This window comes from Heteronotia binoei, unplaced genomic scaffold, assembly GCF_032191835.1.
Source record: "Heteronotia binoei isolate CCM8104 ecotype False Entrance Well unplaced genomic scaffold, APGP_CSIRO_Hbin_v1 ptg000322l, whole genome shotgun sequence".
Classification (NCBI taxonomy): domain Eukaryota; kingdom Metazoa; phylum Chordata; class Lepidosauria; order Squamata; family Gekkonidae; genus Heteronotia; species Heteronotia binoei.
In genome coordinates this window covers 152,969-171,472 of record NW_026800016.1, presented here as the reverse complement: position 1 = coordinate 171,472, position 18,504 = coordinate 152,969, and the positions used below count along the sequence as shown (strand labels likewise).

Here is an 18,504-nt window from a genome sequence, read left to right as displayed (position 1 = left end):
GGTGGAGGGAGCTGCAGAGAGACAAGAAGAGTGAGGCAGTGTGAATGTGCGTGGAGCTGTCTGCTGCATCCACCTCTCTGGCAGCCTCTTCTCTGACCATGAGCCAAGCAGAGCTGCTGTTCCTGGCCGTGGCTTCCAGAGGAGGCTCCCGGGGGCCTCCTGCATGCTAGGCATGACACCCCCCCTCGCATAATTACCAGGAAGGAAGATTCAGTTAATAAACTAAAATTGGTGAAAGCAAATTTCAGTCTTATGAGTCTGTCCGGCATGTTGAGTCAAGAGGGAAGTCTGGATATAAAGCAGCTGCTTTGATTCCTCCCCCCCCCCCCCCCCGCCGGCCGAATGTTTCGTTCCTCCTGTGAAGACAGACCCAGGTGGGCAGCAGCCATGGTGGCCTGAAGCAGCAGGACAGAGCTAGAACCCAGGGGCACCTTTCAGACCAACCAGGTTTCATTCTGGGCGCGAGCTTTCGTGTGCAGGCGGGCTTTGTCAGATAGGGTGGAATGAGACTTCATAGCCCACACCTCTGGCGCCCTAACACACATGTGTGGACTGATAAGTCTCATTCCATCCTGTCTGTCAAAGTGTGAGCGCATCCCTGGAATTATACATTGTGAGCCTTGAAGGTGTCCCTGGACTCTGGACTTGGTTCTGTTGCTCCTCCCGTGTTGTTGTGAAATGATATGTAAAAGTTGTTTTGAAAGGAAGGAGGGCTTTCCCCCTTACTGTGAAAGGAGAGGACACACGAGCCTCCTCCCTTGGGGCTCGTGCCTGGAGGGGGTCAGGGAAGCCTCTCCCTCCCTCCCTCCCTCCGGCTCCCGGGGATGCCAAACACACACACTGGGGCCCAGTGCTCCCGCTACGCTCGGGAGGCTTCTTGGGAGCAAGAATTCTGCTTTGTGGGCTCCTGCATTCAAGTGGTGAGCTGCTGCAGACGCTAGTGTGCTCTGGGGCCATCTTCCTGAGCCAAGACAAAAGTGTGTGAGCTGGAGGCAAAGAAACTGTGAGCTAGCTCACACTAACTCAGCGTACAGGGAACATGGGTGGGAACTCGCCTCTGCGACCAGCAGCTCTGAGAGCATCTTCTGCTTAAAGGGAATTGTGTGTCTCACACTCTGTGTAGAGGCTGTGTGCCTGGTTGCCACGGCTCCTGCTGCTCTCCTGCAAGCTCCCACAGGAGCGATGTGTCACAACCACCACGGCAAGCCCCCGTGCCCCCAGAAGGGAGGGGCAGCTGCTTCCCCACTGTGCGGCTGAACTGGCCCTGTGCAGGGGTCAGGCTGCAGTTGAATAAATGAACATGCCGTCTGGTTTGAGCCTTGAGGCTGATTAAGGGAACAAAGGGAAGGTGAAAACCACCTCGTCCTCTTCCCCTGCATTCAGAATTTACACTACGCCGTTGTCCCACGGTCGCTGTTGCCCAGCAGTTGTCTACAGATTGTTCTGGCCAGGAGCAAAACAGTTGGCTGTGTGACTGTTTTTTCCTCTGCCAGAAGAACCATTTCGGCAAATAATTCCCTTGCTGGGAAGTGTGGGGCTGGAGTGGGGGATGTTGCGCTGTGAGCCGGGCCTGAGCCTGTCCGGGCCTCTCTCTCTCCCTCCCTCCCTCCCGCCAGGCTCTGGATGGGGCTTTCACTCCCGAGAACCGAGAGCTCTGTCGCGAAGCCACCACCCCCCTCATTGAGGCTGTGGACAATCTGACGGCCTTTGCCTCCAACCCAGAGTTTGCCACGGTGCCTGCCCAGATCAGCCCAGAGGTGAGTGAGGGAGTGAGTGGCTGCAGCCCACTGCAGAGCCCAGGGGGGAGACCTCGCAGAGGACAGCTCACAGAATTCCCATGGGGGGGTTCCCGCCCAAGTGGGGTCCTTCCAGCTCTGGCTGTTCAGAGGGGAAAGAAGCGGTCCCCCCTCCCCTCCCCGCTTAGCGCTGGTGTGTCCCCCCTCCCCCCCCAGGGGCGCAGAGCCATGGAGCCCATCCTTGCTGCTGCCAAGACCATGCTGGAGAGTTCTGCCGGCCTCATCCAGACTGCTCGCTCACTGGCCGTCAACCCGAAGGACCCCCCCAAGTGGTCAGTGCTGGCCGGGCATTCGCGGACGGTCTCCGATTCCATCAAGAAGCTGATCACCAACATGAGGTGAGTGAGAGCAGGGCCTGTCCCTGAGGGGAGGAGGCGGGAAGCTCCCTTGTGCTGAGCCAGGCTCTCTAGGGCCAGAGAGAGGCCCTTCCCCGTCTCTTTGGCTGGAGATGCTGCCTGGGCCCCTCTCCCCCGTCTTGTGGCATGCTGGGCAGGATGGACGTGGTGCTCACAGCTCAGCCTCCAAGGCAGAGGACTGGGACCCAGCCTTCAGAAGGCTTGTGCTGTGGGCGCCTCTCCGCCCAGCAAGAGAAGCTCAGCCTCTGGGCCCAGAAGGGGGTGGGGGGCAGTGGCCGTGGCTGCCTCTGCGGGCCAAAGGCCTCCCTCCTCCTCCTGCTGCCTTCAGGCCAGAGCATGTGCCTTTCCCGTCCTGGAAGGGATTAGTTCTCTGCAGAGCCACCTGTTGCAGCCTCGCATTCCGCACGGACACCTCAGTTGCCTTCCCCCTTGATTGACAGGACATGGTAGGAATGTGGCCAGGCCTACCCAGAAGCCACAGCAGCTCCCTGGGAGAGCCTCAAGGGTTGGCCTGCAGCAGGGCCTCTTCCTGCGAGAGCCCCCACGCCCCCCAGGGGCCAATGAGCGAGAGAGAGGGGCGCAGGGCACAAGAAGCCTTGGGGCAGGCAGGAGCTCCTTTCGTCAGATACAAGGGGACCTTTGACCTTTCAAAAACTCATGCCCCGAAAATCTTGCTGGTCTCTGAGGAGCAACAGGAGTTCGGGCTCTTGCTTTAAAAATGAGCAGCTTTCTAGCCCTCATTGGTCACTGAAACCTGCCAAAAGCTTGGAAACCTGGCATTAGGAGGGAAAGAAAGACTTGTCAGGAATCATAGATTGGGAAGGAACCTCCAGGGTCACTGAGTCCAACCCCCTGCCCAATGCAGGAATTTCACAAATACCTCCTCCCCACATCCCCAGTGCCCCCTGCAGGCTCCGTGCCCAGAAGATGGCAAAAAGCTTCCAAGTTCCCTGGCCAAAATTACTCCCTGACCCCAGGAGACGGGCTCCAGCGATGGGCAGCTTCTGCGGAAGACATTGTGCAAAGAAAAAGGGTTTTGTGTGGGCTTAGTTAGTGTGGTTTCTTATAGGATTTGGCTTTGGAGTGCTGGATTTGGACTTTGCACACGCCGAATGGTGGTTGTTTTCTGATCACTACTCTGCCCGGGGCTTGTGAATGGGTGCCAGTGAGAGCTCTGGTTTTTCATTGGCTGCTGCCTGAGCTGGGAGGAGGAGGGAGTGCTGTTCCGTGGGGTGAGCAGATGGTGGCTGTTTCTGCAGGGACAAGGCCCCTGGGCAGCGGGAGTGCGACGAGGCTGTGGAGGTGTTGGCCAAGTGCATCCGGGATGTGGACCAGGCCTCCTTGGCAGCCATCAGCCAACAGCTGGCCCCCCGCGAGGGCATCTCCCAGGAGGTGAGGGGGCAGCGCTGAGCGGGGGCTCCGTGAGGCTCATTCCCAGCCAGGGCGATGTCCCTGACCAGTGGAGAGGCCACGGAGCTCTGGGCTCCGCTCTTGGCAGTGGTGCTGGGGGAGGGGAAGAAATGGGGGCTCTGTGTGGTGCTGCCTGCTCTCCCTTGGCTGTCAGTCCTGCCCTCTTTGGGCTCCCTGCCCTTCCTGGGGCTGCTTTCTTAGCCGCTCCTCTTCCAGGCCTTACACGACCAGATGCTGACGGCTGTGCGGGAGATCAGCAACCTCATTGAGCCGGTGGCCCACGCGGCACGAGCCGAAGCCTCCCAGCTGGGGCACAAGGTGACTGGGCCACCCCTGGGCAGTGTTCAGGGCCTTTGAGGAATGGGGCGGGAGGAGGACCCGGTTGGCCCTGCGTGGAGGGTGGCTGGGAAAGGGGGGAGGGAGGGCAGGCCTGTGCAGATGGCGCCACCACACTCCAGGGGTAGATGACTGTGAGGAATCAGAAGCTCTGGAGCTGTGGGGGGGAGGCAAAGCCCCGTCCGACACGCTTCCTCAGGATGCCCTGAGAGCCCTGCTGGGCGAAGCAAGGACCTGCTCTCTTTGCTGCTGCTCCTTTGGGGTGTGGAAGGCAGCAAGAGAGCCGGCCCCCGCTCAGCTGCGTGGCTTCTCCCCTTGCAGGTGTCCCAGCTGGCCCAGTATTTTGAGCCCCTGGTGCTGGCAGCTGTGGGGGCCGCCTCCAAGACCATCAACCATCAGCAGCAGATGAACCTTCTGGACCAGACCAAGACCCTGGCGGAGTCTGCCCTGCAGATGCTCTACACCGCCAAGGAGGCGGGGGGCAACCCGAAGGTGCAGTGGGGGGAGGGGGCCAGCAGAGGTCCTGCCTGGTGGGATGGGCAGGGGACATGCCCCCCCCCGTTGTCCTGGTGTGCAAAGCCATAAGGCTTGTCCAGCTCCTGCTCCGTGACCCCCCCGCCCCCTTCCCCGTGTTTGACAGGGCCTGTCCCTCTCTGCAGCAAGCGGCTCATACGCAGGAAGCCCTGGAGGAGGCCGTGCAGATGATGCAGGAGGCGGTGGAGGACCTCACAGCCACCCTGAACGAAGCCGCCAGCGCTGCAGGGGTGGTGGGCGGCATGGTGGACTCCATCACACAAGCCATCAACCAGGCAAGCTGCTGCTGAATGACCTTAAGGCTCTGGCAGGGGGGTGGTCCTTTGGACAGAAGGCCTTGGGAGGGTGGAGGGCTTGTCGGTCACAACCAGCACCTTGAGCGGACGGGGCTTGGAGGCCCTTTGGAGCCAGGAGGCGGAACGCCCGGGGAGGGGAGCTCAGCTCTCGAGTGGCAGCTGCCGCATGAACAGTGTCCTCTCTCTTCCCCGCCCCCCAGCTGGATGAAGGCCCTGTGGGAGAACCTGAGGGGACTTTTGTGGATTACCAGACCACCATGGTGAAGACGGCAAAAGCCATCGCTGTGACCGTCCAGGAGATGGTGAGACAGGGCAGCAGGGCCCTCCAGAAGCAAACGTGGCGTCCTGCTTGGACTGCCTCCGACCTGGAGGGAGGGGGGAACCTGGGTCAAGCCCCCCCCCCGCCCTGTCTCTCTTCTGGCTGCCACGCCCCTCTTTCTTTGCAGGTCACAAAGTCCACCACCAACCCAGATGAGCTGGGGACATTGGCCAACCAGCTGACCAGCGACTATGGCCAGCTGGCGCACCAAGCCAAGCCGGCTGCCCTCACCGCCGAGAACGAGGAGGTGAGAGGGGAGGCGTCTTGGAGCAGAGGACTGAGATCTTTTACTTGGGACAAACACTTTTCTGCAGGTGTTTTGCAGAGGACTGGAGGATTTTCCACATCGGGGTGGGACTCCGGGAAGACCTTTGCTAGTCTTCTTGCTCATAACCCTTGGAGACCGAAGTGCCGCCAAAGGGCATTTCTGGGACAGGATCTCCGGCTGCTGTGAGCCAGGGCCTCTGTGGGGTGGAGAGCAGAGAGCAGAAGAAGCCCTCTGGGTGAGTGAAGGCAGCTCCTCCCTGTCCTTGTCCCCAGATTGGCTCCCACATCAAGAACCGGGTACAGGAGCTGGGCCACGGCTGTGCAGCGCTGGTGACCAAGGCGGGGGCTCTCCAGTGCAGCCCCACGGACGCCTACACCAAGAAGGAGCTGATCGAGTGTGCCCGCAGGGTCTCAGAGAAGGTACCTGCGGGGGGGAGCGCAGGCCCAGGCCGCCTGGTTTGACTCTGGTGCCCCCAGAGAGGCCCAGGGCAGGAGCCTCCCCCAATGACCCCTGCTGAGCTGGGGGGGGCAGGCTCTCCGGCCCACAGAACGCTGGTGGCAGCAGGCGTGTTCTGTGCTGCCCCCCCCTCCACAGGTGTCCCATGTGCTGGCCGCGCTACAGGCTGGCAATCGCGGCACCCAGGCATGCATCACAGCAGCCAGCGCCGTGTCGGGCATCATCGCCGATCTGGACACCACGATTATGTTTGCTACAGCGGGGACCCTGAACCGTGAGAATGCAGAGACCTTTGCTGATCACCGGTATGGAAGCCCGTGGGGGGGGGCGCGACAGACAGCAGTCTGGAGGGTGAGGCGAGGCAGACCCCTGGGCAGCTCACGCCCACCTCTGCGTGTCCTTTCTTGGCAGGGAGGGCATCTTGAAGACAGCGAAGGCCCTGGTGGAGGACACCAAAGTTCTGGTGCAGAACGCCACGGCCAGCCAGGAGAAGCTGGCCCAAGCTGCCCAATCCTCGGTGGGCACCATCACGCGACTGGCAGAGGTGGTGAAGCTGGGGGCATCCAGCCTGGGCTCCGAGGACCCTGAGACTCAGGTACCGAGGGCGAAGAAGCCCCCCCTCCCCCGTGCACCCCCTCCCCCACCTCTCCCTTGACCTGCAACCCCTCTGCCCTCAGGTGGTGCTGATCAATGCTGTGAAGGACGTCGCCAAAGCACTCGGGGACCTGATCAGCGCCACGAAGGCAGCAGCTGGCAAATCTGGAGACGACCCCGCAGTGTACCAGCTGAAGAACTCTGCCAAGGTGGGCGGCTGGGAGGGAGGGAGGGAGCTCTGGGCGGAAGGCTGGCTCTCCCGCGGCAGGGGCTCGGAGCTGCCCTGGGCACACGGGCCTGCATGCCTGCGGTCAGTGGCTCTAGCCCTTTCCCCGCAGTGAGCCACTCTCCGGCTGCTCCCTTGGCAGGTTATGGTCACCAACGTCACATCCCTGCTGAAGACGGTGAAGGCGGTGGAGGACGAGGCCACGAAGGGGACGCGTGCTCTGGAGGCCACGATTGAGCACATCCGCCAGGAGCTGGCGGTGAGTGTGGCGGTGCCTGGGAAGCTGTGCCTGCCTCGGCCGTGGCCCACCCAGCCTGACCCCTCCCTGCCTCCCTCCTCCTGCAGACCTTCTGCTCCCAGGTGCCCCCAGCCAAGACCTCCACCCCAGAGGACTTCATCCGCATGACAAAAGGCATCACCATGGCGACCGCAAAGGCTGTGGCAGCGGGCAACTCCTGCCGCCAGGAGGACGTCATCGCCACTGCCAACCTGAGCCGCCGGGCCATCGCAGACACGCTGCGTTCCTGCAAGGTACTCTTGTGGACTGGGCAGGGGCCCGGCTCTGATCTGGATGGGGATGGGGAAGAAGGGGGGCCCAGCAGCTGGAGCAGACAAAAGAGCAGGTGGGCCCAGGCTAGCCGGAACGGCCAGGGGGGATCTCCAGAGCAGCTAGTTGCTTCGGGGACAGGCAAGGCTTGCTAGCAGCATGGGCAGGCCAGTCGGTTGCCTTTCTTCGCCACCCTGCTTGAAGAATACAGCTATTCAGAGCCCTTGTCCGGATGCTGACTGCCCCTGTTCTGTGTTGGGGACCCGCAGTTTCTCTCCAGGTTAGTAGAGTTGGTCAGGAATGACGGGGCTGGCCCTGCACATCTCTGAAAAGAAGAAGATGAGACTGGAAAAAGAAGATACTGAATTTATATCCCCCCACCGCTCTGAGTCTCAGAGCAGCCACAGTTTCCCTCACCTTCCCTCCACCCACAACAGACACCCTGTGAGGCGGGTGGGGCTGAGAGAGCTCTCCCAGAAGCTGCCCTTTCAAAAACAGAGTCTCAGAGTGGCCTACAATCTCCTTTACCTTCCACCCCCACCCCCTGTGAGGTGGGTGGGGCTGAGAGAGCTCTCCCAGAAGCTCCCCTTTCAAAGATAGAGTCTCAGAGCAGCCTACAATCTCCTTTCCCTTCCTCCCCCACAACAGACACCCTGTGAGGTGGGTGGGGCTGAGAGAGCTCTCCCAGCAGCTGCCCTTTCAAGGACAACCTCTGCCAGAGCTCTGGCTGACCCAAGGCCATTCCAGGAGGTGCAAGGGGAGGAGTGGGGAATCAAGCCCGGTTCTCCCAGATAAGTGTCTGCGCGCTTCACCACAACACCAGACTGGCTCTAAGCAGGAGGGAGCTCTCCTTTTCAGTGCTGTGTCTGCCGGCAGGGCGGAGGCTGGGGGGGTCCAAAGGGGCAGTCCTGACCTGCATCTGTCCCCTTCTCACGCGGGTTCTTCACAGGAAGCTGCCTACCACCCTGAGGTGAGCCCGGAGGTCCGGCACCGAGCGCTGCGCTTTGGCAAGGAGTGCACCACTGGCTACTTGGAACTGCTGGAGCACGTCCTGGTGGTAAGTGCCTGGCTGGTGCCGTGGGTGTGGCTCCGGGCCCCAGCAGGAGCCTCTTCTCACCTCTCTCTTTTCTCCCCTCCCTGCCCGGGCAGCCGGTGAGTACTGTGTGTGTTGGCATGGGAGTGTGTGCGTGTGTGGGAAAGGAGGGAGGAGCGAGGCAAGTCACGGGTGCTGTGTGGAGCAGAAGGAGGGAAGGGGCGTTGGGCACCAGGCCTCAGGGGTGAGCTGGAGTCTGGCTGGGCTGGAGGGTCCCAGCAACTGCATGGACGTGTGGTGCAGCTTCACCCTGGTGCTGTGTCATGCTGTGAGAAAGTGTTGCCACGCCAGCCGGGGAAGCATTCTCACCTGCAGGGAGGCTGGGTTTAACTCTGGGCCAGCAGCACTGTGTGGCGGGAGGGAGCCAATGGAATTGCTATGCTTGGTGGTCGGCAGGAAGGAGCCTCTCTGGCTTCATCTGCCTGCAGCAGCGGACAGACCTCAGAGTGCAGGCGCAGAAGATCCCTGCCTCCGTGCCCAGGCACAGCTGCAATGAGGCCATGGCTTCATGTCCTGCACCCATTAACTTTTGTGAGAATTCATCTCTTGAGCCATGGTGTGAGAAGGGATGCGGGACTAGATGGTCTGACCCAGCAGGGCTCTTCTGAGGTTCTTCTCAGGGGAAGGCCTCGGCCTCTCTGCCCTGTTGTTGTCCCTCCAGAGGAACTGGCTGACCACTATGAAACAGGAGGCTGGTCTAGATGGACCCTCACTGGTCTGACCCAGCAGGGCTCTTCTGGTGTTCTTCTCAGGAGAACGCCTTGGCCTCGCTGCCCTGTTGTTGGCCCTCCAGAGGAACTGGCTGGCCACTGTATGAGACAGGAGGTTGGACTAGATGGACCCTCACTGGTCTGACCCAGCAGGGCTCTTCTGGTGTTCTTCTCAGGAGAAGACTTCGGCCTTTCTGCCCACTTGTTGGCCCTCCAGAGGAACTGGCTGACCACTATGAAACAGGAGGCTGGACTAGATGGACCCTCACTGGCCTAATCCAGCAGGGTTGTTCTGGAGTTCTTAGAAAGGCCTCAGTCTCTCTGCCCTGTTGTTGATCCTTCATAGGAACTGGGTGGCCACTGTGTGAGACGGGAGGGTGGACTAGATGGACCTTCATTGGTCTGATCCAGCAGGGCTCTTTTGATGTTCTTATGAGTTAAGCATCCATAAGTACCAGGACAGCTATAAAGTCACTGATAGAGAATGTATCTCTGTAGGACAATAAATTGAGGGCTCTGAGCATTTGAACCTTTTCCACATTTTAGTGAGTTAATAATTTTTTATTGAAAAAGCAACAAAACTTTTTATTAGGTAAGAGATTAATAGAAAAAGGTAAAGACAGTCCCCTGTGCAAGCACCAGCTGTTTCCGACTCTGGGGTGACGTCGCGTCACAACATTTTCACAGCAGACTTTTTACGGGGTGGTTTGCCATTGCCTTCCCCAGTCCTCTATGCTATTAAGAGAGTAATAGAAACATACTAATGCCAGGCAATCCAATGAGTACTTAAAAACCGCATGATGGGAAGATCAGATTGTCTAACATTTCTTGGGCCTAACTGAATAGATGAGGTTCAAAGCAAATCCGGTTTCAATTAACTGTCTCAGAATGCTTTAAAAGGTTTAGAAGTCCAGTGCCCTTGCACAGCTCCCACCTGGAGTCTTTTGACAGTCGCCTCCACAGAAGCCTGATTGGCTGCTCGTTTGTTTTTAGTAGGAAAAATGCGAGTTACAAACTATGACAAGTCTCTCTAGCATGGGAGTGCATCTTGATACTAGCCTGTTTGCTACTCTAGCAAGACTAAAAGGCTCACTTTAACCATTCCTTGCAATTAACATAACGAAACCTCCATGGGAGATCTGGGTCGTGCTCCAGGGGGGTGGAGGAGGAACACGTGGTAGGAGTGTAAGGAGGGCAAAGCAGACGGACCTCAGCGGCAGGAGGCCCACTGGGGGTGATCTGTGCGGTCACATCTTGGACCTCTTGCTTACCCAAGGGGAGATGGAGGTCTTCAGCATGCCTCCTCGGCCAGCTGAGGTTGGAAGACTGAAAGGTGTGGGTCGGAAGAGAGTCCCTTCTCGTTGCTCCTTGCCAAGGAGCCCAATAAGATTTCCAGTGGGCCCCAAAGTACCTGGTCATTTTCTCCTTCTGGCTGTTATTGGATCCTAGTTAAAAGAGCTGAGAGAGAGTTTCTCCAAGCCACAAACTAGGGAATCACCCCTAGCCAGAAATGGGGAAATCGGGTGGGGCTTTGCCGAGCACTGTCTGCAAAGCGAGTGAGATGCAGAACGCCTGTCCAAGGGTGCTGCTCAGCCCACCGGGGAGGAGGAAAGACCACCCAGCCCTTTGGCCATACTCGTGTGTGGATACTCCTCCTCGTGGCTGCACACCTTGACAAGATGTGCTGGGAATCATATAGGTGGTAACTGGAATACAAAAGTGGAAAATAAAGCAAAATCAAAGATTGTCAGGAAATTTGAGTTAGGAGCGTGAAATGAAGGAGGGGAGCAACTCATAGAATTCTATGAAGACAACAATTTTTTCATTGTAAACACACATTTCAGGCAACCAAAGAGATGGCTTATAGATGGACACAGGGCCTTTTCCCTGGGGGGAAGCGGTGGAAGTGAGTTCCGGAACCTCTTTGTAGAAACGAAATTCTCAAAAAATGTTCAGAAGTTCATGAGGGGCACCTGTGTGTTTCTCCTTCATTTTCCTCTAGAAAGTTCTGGCACCTCTTTTTCCAAGAGAAAAGCCCTGCATGAACATCACTGGATGGCCAATACAGAAATCAGATAGATTACATCAGAACATAAGAGAAGCCATGTTGGATCAGGCCAGTGGCCCATCCAGGCCAACACTTTGTGTCACACAGGGGCAAAGAAACCAGGTGCCATCAGGAGGTCCATCAGTGGGGCCAGGACACTAAAAGCCCTCCCACTGTTGCCCCCCAAGCACCAGGAAGGCAGAGCATCCCTGCCCCAGACATGAGAACATAAGAGAAGCCATGTTGGATCAGGCCAATGGCCCATCCAGGCCAACACTCTGTGTCACACAGGGGCAAAGAAACCAGGTGCCATCAGGAGGTCCATCAGTGGGGCCAGGATGCTAGAAGCCCTCCCACTGTGCCCCCCTCCAAGCACCAAGAAGACAGAGCATCATTGCCCCAGACAGAGATTTCCATCTATACCCTGTGGCTGATAGCCATTGATGGACCTTTGCTCCATATGTTTATCCAGTCCCCTCTTGAAACTTATGCTTGTAGCTGCCACCACTTCCTGTGGCAGTGAATTCCATGTGTTAATCACCCTTTGAATGACAAAGTACTTCCTTTTATCAATTCTAACCTGACTGCTCAGCAGTTTCATTGACTGTCCACAAGTTCTTGTATTGTGAGAAAGGGAGAAAAGTACTTCTTTCTCTACCTTCTCTATCCCATGCATAATCATGTAAAGCTCTGTCATGTCACCCAGAGGATGAAGAAGCTGTATTATCTCTGCTAGAAAAAGAGCCAACTGTGGTACAGACAATGAAAATCAGAATTAAGCTGAAGAAAAACATCAGAACGTTTGTAATGCCACAATACAATCTAAACAGCATTCCTGAAGAGTTTACAGGGCCATGTAACGAACAAATTTGCATTGCTGAGTCCAAGTGAACATGAATTAGAAGACCAGAAGGGTGGGAAAGTAATCAAAAGTATAAATAAATAAAACTGTGGTCTGAAACTGGAGATATTATCGCAGAAGAATGCTGAAAGACTACTCCAATAGCGCAAAGAAATGAAAAGCTTCAATAGACAACTGGTGAAAATCCAACAATTATTGAAGGTAGACAGGAAGCAAAGTAAAAAGTAGCAGAAATAGAATCAGAAGTCCTAAAAGCTCAGCATGCTGAAAGAACAACACAGAAATACATCAACTGAACAGGACAAAAATAAAGAGAATATGGGAAGGAGATACAGAGGAACAGGCTTCCTCAGAAGGTGGTGGGCTCTCCTTCCTTGGAGGTTTTTAAACAGAGGCTAGATGGCCATCTGATAGCAATGAGGATCCTATGAATTTAAAGGTAAAGGTAGTCCCCTGTGCAAGCACCAGTCATTTTCGATTTGAGGGTGACGTTGCTTTCACAACGTTTTCACGCAGACTTTTTACGGGGTGGTTTGCCATTGCCTTCCCCAGTCATCTACACTTTCCCTCCAGTAAGCTGGGTACTCATTTTACCGACCTCAGAAGGATGGAAGGCTGAGTCAACCTGGAGCCGGCTACCTGAACCAGCTTCCGCTGGGATCGAACTTAGGTCATGAGCAGAGAGGTTTGACTAGATGACCCTGGAGGAGTTCCGGTTTCGGTGGTGTGTGTCCTGAGCCACTTTTCAAATCGGTTCGTTGAGGGGTTGCCCCCTGAAGAATGACTCGACTCTGAGGCCCAGGAAGGGTCCCAGAAGGCAGGGGAACCCAAGCGGCAGGAGGAAGGTGGCGGGCCTAGCTCGCCTGGGAAATTATAGATGTTTGTATGCAAATGCTAGAAGTGTTCAAAGTAAAATTGGTGAATTGGAATGTTTAGTGCTGGGAGAAAACATAGACATTGTGGGAATTTCAGAAACTTGGTGGAATGAGGAGAATCAGTGGGACACGGTGATTCCTGGATATAAGCTATATCGGAAGGATAGGGAGGGAAGGGTTGGAGGTGGGGTGGCTCTGTATGTCAGAGAGGATATACGGTCCAGTAAGGCTGAGATCAGAGAATTAGATTCACTTTTAGAAATGCTTTGGGTTGAAATAGAGGGCCCAAAAGGAAATTTAACTATGGGAGTTTGTTATCGCCCACCAAATCAAAAGAGAGAGGACGATTATAATATGATGGAAGGCTTAAAGATAGCGGCTAAACGTAAAAACTGTGTTGTAATAGGTGATTTTAACTACCCGCAGATTGATTGGGTCAATATGTGTTCTGGTCGAGAGAAAGAGATTGAGTTTCTTGATGCTCTCAATGACTGTGCTATGGAGCAGATGGTCTCAGAACCTACCAGGGGTGGGGCGATCCTGGATTTGGTCCTAAGTAATGCCCAAGACTTGGTGAGAGATGTAAAAGTGATTGCGCCGCTTGGGAGCAGTGACCATAATGTTATTGATTTCACCGTTTGTATAAATAGGGAGTTGTCCAAAAAGACCACCACAACCACGTTTAACTTTAAAAGGGGTAAATACACTGAGATGAGGAGGCATGTGAGGAAGAAACTGAAAGGAAAGGTACATACGGTCAAAACCCTTGAGAAAGCTTGGACGCTATTTAAAACTATAATCCTAGAAGCTCAGATAAAATACATACCACAAGTTAGGAAAGGCACAAACAGGCATAAGAAAAGGCCTGCGTGGTTAACAAATAAAGTAATGGAAGCTGTAAAAGGTAAGAAGGACTCCTTTAAGCGGTGGAAAACCAGTCCAAGTGAGATTAGTAAAAGGGAACACAGGCTGTGGCAAATCAAATGCAAGACTGTGATCAGGCAGGCAAAAAGGGACTATGAGGAGCATATTGCAAAAAACATAAAGACCAACAATAAAACTTTCTTCAAATATATTAGAAGTAGGAAACCAGCCAGGGAGGCAGTGGGGCCCTTGGATGACCATGGGGTAAAAGGATTACTGAAGGAGGATAGGGAAATGGCTGAAAAGCTAAATGAATTTTTTGCCTCCGTCTTCACTGTAGAAGACGAGAACTTTTTGCCCGCCCCAGAACCACTAATTTTGGAAGGGGTGTTGAAAGACCTGAGTCAGATTGAAGTGACAAATGAGGAGGTCCTACAACTGATAGACAAATTAAAAACTAATAAGTCACCGGGTCCGGATGGCATACATCCGAGAGTTCTGAAGGAACTCAAAGTTGAACTTGTGGATCTTCTAACAAAAATCTGTAATCTTTCATTGAAATCTGCCTCCATTCCTGAGGACTGGAAGGTAGCAAATGTCACCCCCATCTTTAAAAAAGGTTCCAGAGGAGATCCGGGAAACTACAGGCCAGTCAGTCTGACTTCAATACCGGGAAAGTTGGTAGAAACCATTATCAAGGACAGAATGAGTAGGCACATTGATGAACACGGGTTATTGAGGAAGACTCAGCATGGGTTCTGCAAGGGAAGATCTTGCCTCACTAACCTGTTGCATTTCTTTGAGGGGGTGAACAAACATGTGGACAAAGGAGATCCGATAGATGTTGTTTACCTTGACTTCCAGAAAGCTTTTGATAAAGTTCCTCATCAAAGGCTACTTAGAAAGCTTGAGAATCATGGAGTAAAAGGACAGGTCCTCTTGTGGATCAAAAACTGGCTGAGTAATAGGAAGCAGAGAGTGAGTATAAATGGGCAGTCTTCGCAGTGGAGGACGGTAAGCAGTGGGGTGCCGCAGGGCTCGGTACTGGGTCCCATGCTTTTTAACTTGTTCATAAATGATTTAGAGTTCGGAGTGAGCAGTGAAGTGGCCAAGTTTGCGGATGACACTAAATTGTTCAGGGTGGTGAGAACCAGAGAGGATTGTGAGGAACTCCAAAGGGATCTGTTGAGGCTGGGTGAGTGGGCGTCAACGTGGCAGATGCGGTTCAATGTGGCCAAGTGCAAAGTAATGCACATTGGGGCTAAGAATCCCAGCTACAAATACAAGTTGATGGGGTGTGAACTGGCAGAGACTGATCAAGAGAGAGATCTTGGGGTCATGATAGATAACTCACTGAAAGTGTCAAGACAGTGTGCGTTTGCAATAAAAAAGGCCAATGCCATGCTGGGAATTATTAGGAAGGGAATTGAAAACAAATCAGCCAGTATCATAATGCCCCTGTATAAATCGATGGTGCGGTCTCATTTGGAGTACTGTGTGCAGTTCTGGTCGCCGCACCTCAAAAAGGATATTATAGCTTTAGAGAAGGTGCAGAGAAGGGCAACTAGAATGATTAAAGGGCTGGAGCACTTTCCCTATGAAGAAAGGTTGAAACGCTTGGGACTCTTTAGCTTGGAGAAACGTCGACTGCGGGGTGACATGATAGAGGTTTACAAGATAATGCATGGAATGGAGAAAGTAGAGAAAGAAGTACTTTTCTCCCTTTCTCACAATACAAGAACTCGTGGGCATTCGATGAAATTGCTGAGCAGACAGGTTAAGACGGATAAAAGGAAGTACTTCTTCACCCAAAGGGTGATTAACATGTGGAATTCACTGCCACAGGAGGTGGTGGCGGCCACAAGTATAGCCACCTTCAAGAGGGGTTTAGATAAAAATATGGAGCACAGGTCCATCAGTGGCTATTAGCCACAGTGTATGGAGCACAGGTCCATCAGTGGCTATTAGCCACAGTGTATGTGTGTATATAACATTTTTTGCCACTGTGTGACACAGAGTGTTGGACTTGATGGGCCGTTGGCCTGATCCAACATGGCTTCTCTTATGTTCTTATGTTCTTATGTTCTTATGTTCTCTTAAGCGGTGGATCGAGGGGGTCAGCGGAGGCGGCTGCTCCCCAATCCTGCTTTTCCCAAGCCTCATCGCTCCGATATCCATTTTTAAAAGGCAAGAGAGTCAGCCACCGGCTTTTTTTTCTTTACTTTCCTACACTCTACATTCTGGATCTTCAAGCAAGTTTGTAACTTCACGATAAGTGACATGGATTCTTCTACTAGTGTGTCTTTTCCTACATTTTCTTCTGGATAGGTAACATGCCTGAGAAGCAGGAATAAGTAGAATTGCAGACTTTAATTGAGGCAAAAGACTGAGAAAGGTGGGGTGGAACTTGCAAAAGTTTCTGCCTATCCTGAATATTGGAAATACCTGCAGGAGACTACACCAATTTGTACTTTATATGAGACTTGATGGCCGAATTTAATTGACTTATTTCAAACCTTGCTGAAGGAGAAAAAGGCTTTGGCTTTGGGGAAAGATGCTTGTTGATAAGTATACATGGATGTGAAAGAGGTTTGGCTAAAAGACTCTTTGAAGCAGAAGCTGAAGCACTGAAGTGCTCAGACTTAATTTATAAGAACTCTAATTAACCTTCTAATCAACTTTTAAAAGCTGGTGGATACCTGATATTGCATTGTAGGATCTTTGGCTGTAGGAAGAATATCTTTATAAACTTGCAAAGTTGATCTAGTTCTATTTTGGTGGATGTTATGGATAGCTTTACAACTTTAAAAGTGGATTCTGATCTAGCTCTGTGGATGTTATGGATATAATTTTTTGAATATAATTTTTGAGCTTGTTTTTATTTTTCCTTTTGCCCTTTGTTTACCTGTGGTTGGATTATTTTTTACCTGTGGATTATTTTTCACCTGTGGTTGGATTATTTTTTCTTGGACTTGGTTTATTGCTTTTTGTTCTTATTTTTGGGTTTTTTGGTCTTGCTGGATTTCTCTCTTTTTTGTTTGGATTATTGCTTTATTGTTCAATTTTGGTTCTCATTTTTGGATTATAAATAGGATATTCAGCCCTCAGGCCAATGGCCCATCCAGTCCAACACTCTGTGTCACACAGTGGCAAAAATTTCTATATATACACACACACTGTGGCTAATAGCCACTGATGGGCCTCTGCCCCATATTTTTATCTAAGCCCCTCTTGAAGGTGGCCATGCTTGGCAGTTGCTGTGCTTAGAAGATATTTGAAAGACGAGGTGGAGAGCTGCTTTGCATCTGAATTAACATTGTTGGAAGTCACTGGACAGTGAACTGCTGCCTTTGTTTTGTCTATTGAATATCTACTGTGGTGAACAGTTTTGTTTATTATTATTTTGAGCATTGTTTTGACTAGCATAAATTGTTGAGAGAAGTTAGAAAGTTGTTTTCTTTTTAGAACTGTTTTGTAATAAGGGCATTGATCGGAGAAGATTATTTACCTGCCACAAACAGAACACAGAGTTTCAAAACAAACGTTGAAGAGACCTTATCTAATTTGTGGTTGTGAGTGTGCTTACTTTAATAAGAATGGAAAATAAAGCAGGGGCCATTCCCAAGGAAACTGTCAAAAAAAAAAGAAATTAAAGAAGGAAAACCATCTCATTCACCCAGTGGCCTGTCGGGGCCAGGGAAATTTACACCTATGCAAGGAGACATGAAAGAATGGCAAACTATGTTAATGACTGCAGTTAACAAGTAAAGTAGACAATATAGGTGAACAGATGGCAGAGATTAAACAAGAGTTTATGGAGAATAGCAGACAGACAGCAAAGACCAATAAAGCTTTAAAGGCATTAGAGGGTCAAGTGACAGAGAATATCCAAAAGGTGGAACATCTAGGAAAAGAACAGAGTATACAAGACTCAGGACTTTTGCAGCTGGAAGTAGATAAAGCAGCCTATATGTTGAGGTTTCAAAATATACCAGAAGAGAAAAATGAAGACCTACAGAAAATGTTAAGTGAAGCCTTGGCTGAAATCTTACAGGTGACTCCTCAGAGGATGGAAGAATTTGATCAAGTTAGACGGGTGCCATTGAGTTATACAAGACGAAACAAATTACCCTAGTGAAGTTGATTTGAGATTCACGAGAAAGAAGACCAAAGATATCTTGAAACAAGTAAGAGATAGACCTATGGTGATAGCTGAAAACATGGTGAAAATTTTAAGAGAGGTTCCTTGGCCTGTGAGACAAAAGAGGAGAGAATATCAAGCATTAACAGATTTTCTGAGAGGAAGAGAAATACCTTACATGTGGCTAATGCCAGAAGACCTTGTTTTTACGCACCAGGAGAACAGATATAGGATTAACTCCACTTTTAAAGATCAGAATTTTTTTGAAAGAATGAAGAAAAAAGAAGGCAAAGAAAAGAACGATGAGGAGGAGCAGGAGAAAGAAGGTTCTGGTGAAGAAGACCCAAATGAACCACGGAGATACCATACAAGACAGCTTTCTAAAAATAATAAGAAAGATCATGATAAGCAAAACCTATAATGGCTTCAATTGTTTCAATTAGTGTGAATGGACAACTCTCCTGACAAAAGGAGAAAGACATTTAGATATCTGGCAAAAATGGAAATGGACATAATTTGTTTACAAGAAACTCATATCTTAACTAAAGATCAAAATTTTTTGAAAAATAAACTTGGCAGTTTATTTACAGCAAGAGATATGTACAAGAAGAAAAGGGGAGTGGCAATTTATATTAAAGATAAATTTAATCCACAACTGCAATTTGCTTCTGAAGATGGAAGAATTTTATTAGTGGAAATTACAGTCGACAACAAGAAAATTTTGCTTGCAAATATTTGTGCTCCAAATGATCATCAAGATAAATTTTTTCAAGA

At 51.9% G+C, this 18,504-nt stretch overlaps 1 protein-coding gene across 1 annotated transcript in view; it reads left to right on the top strand.

Moving 5' to 3' along the window:
• Positions 1-18,504, top strand: part of TLN1 (talin 1) — a 74,573-nt gene that overhangs the window by 32,106 nt on the left and 23,963 nt on the right. Inside the window, exons 34-48 of the mRNA XM_060263529.1 lie at positions 1,617-1,757; positions 1,953-2,134; positions 3,412-3,544; positions 3,779-3,880; positions 4,220-4,390; positions 4,558-4,707; positions 4,929-5,030; positions 5,175-5,294; positions 5,588-5,734; positions 5,910-6,076; positions 6,183-6,366; positions 6,449-6,574; positions 6,734-6,850; positions 6,937-7,122; positions 8,088-8,195. Coding sequence (XP_060119512.1) covers positions 1,617-1,757; positions 1,953-2,134; positions 3,412-3,544; positions 3,779-3,880; positions 4,220-4,390; positions 4,558-4,707; positions 4,929-5,030; positions 5,175-5,294; positions 5,588-5,734; positions 5,910-6,076; positions 6,183-6,366; positions 6,449-6,574; positions 6,734-6,850; positions 6,937-7,122; positions 8,088-8,195 — 2,136 coding nt within the window. The remainder of the gene's footprint in view (positions 1-1,616; positions 1,758-1,952; positions 2,135-3,411; positions 3,545-3,778; positions 3,881-4,219; positions 4,391-4,557; positions 4,708-4,928; positions 5,031-5,174; positions 5,295-5,587; positions 5,735-5,909; positions 6,077-6,182; positions 6,367-6,448; positions 6,575-6,733; positions 6,851-6,936; positions 7,123-8,087; positions 8,196-18,504) is intronic.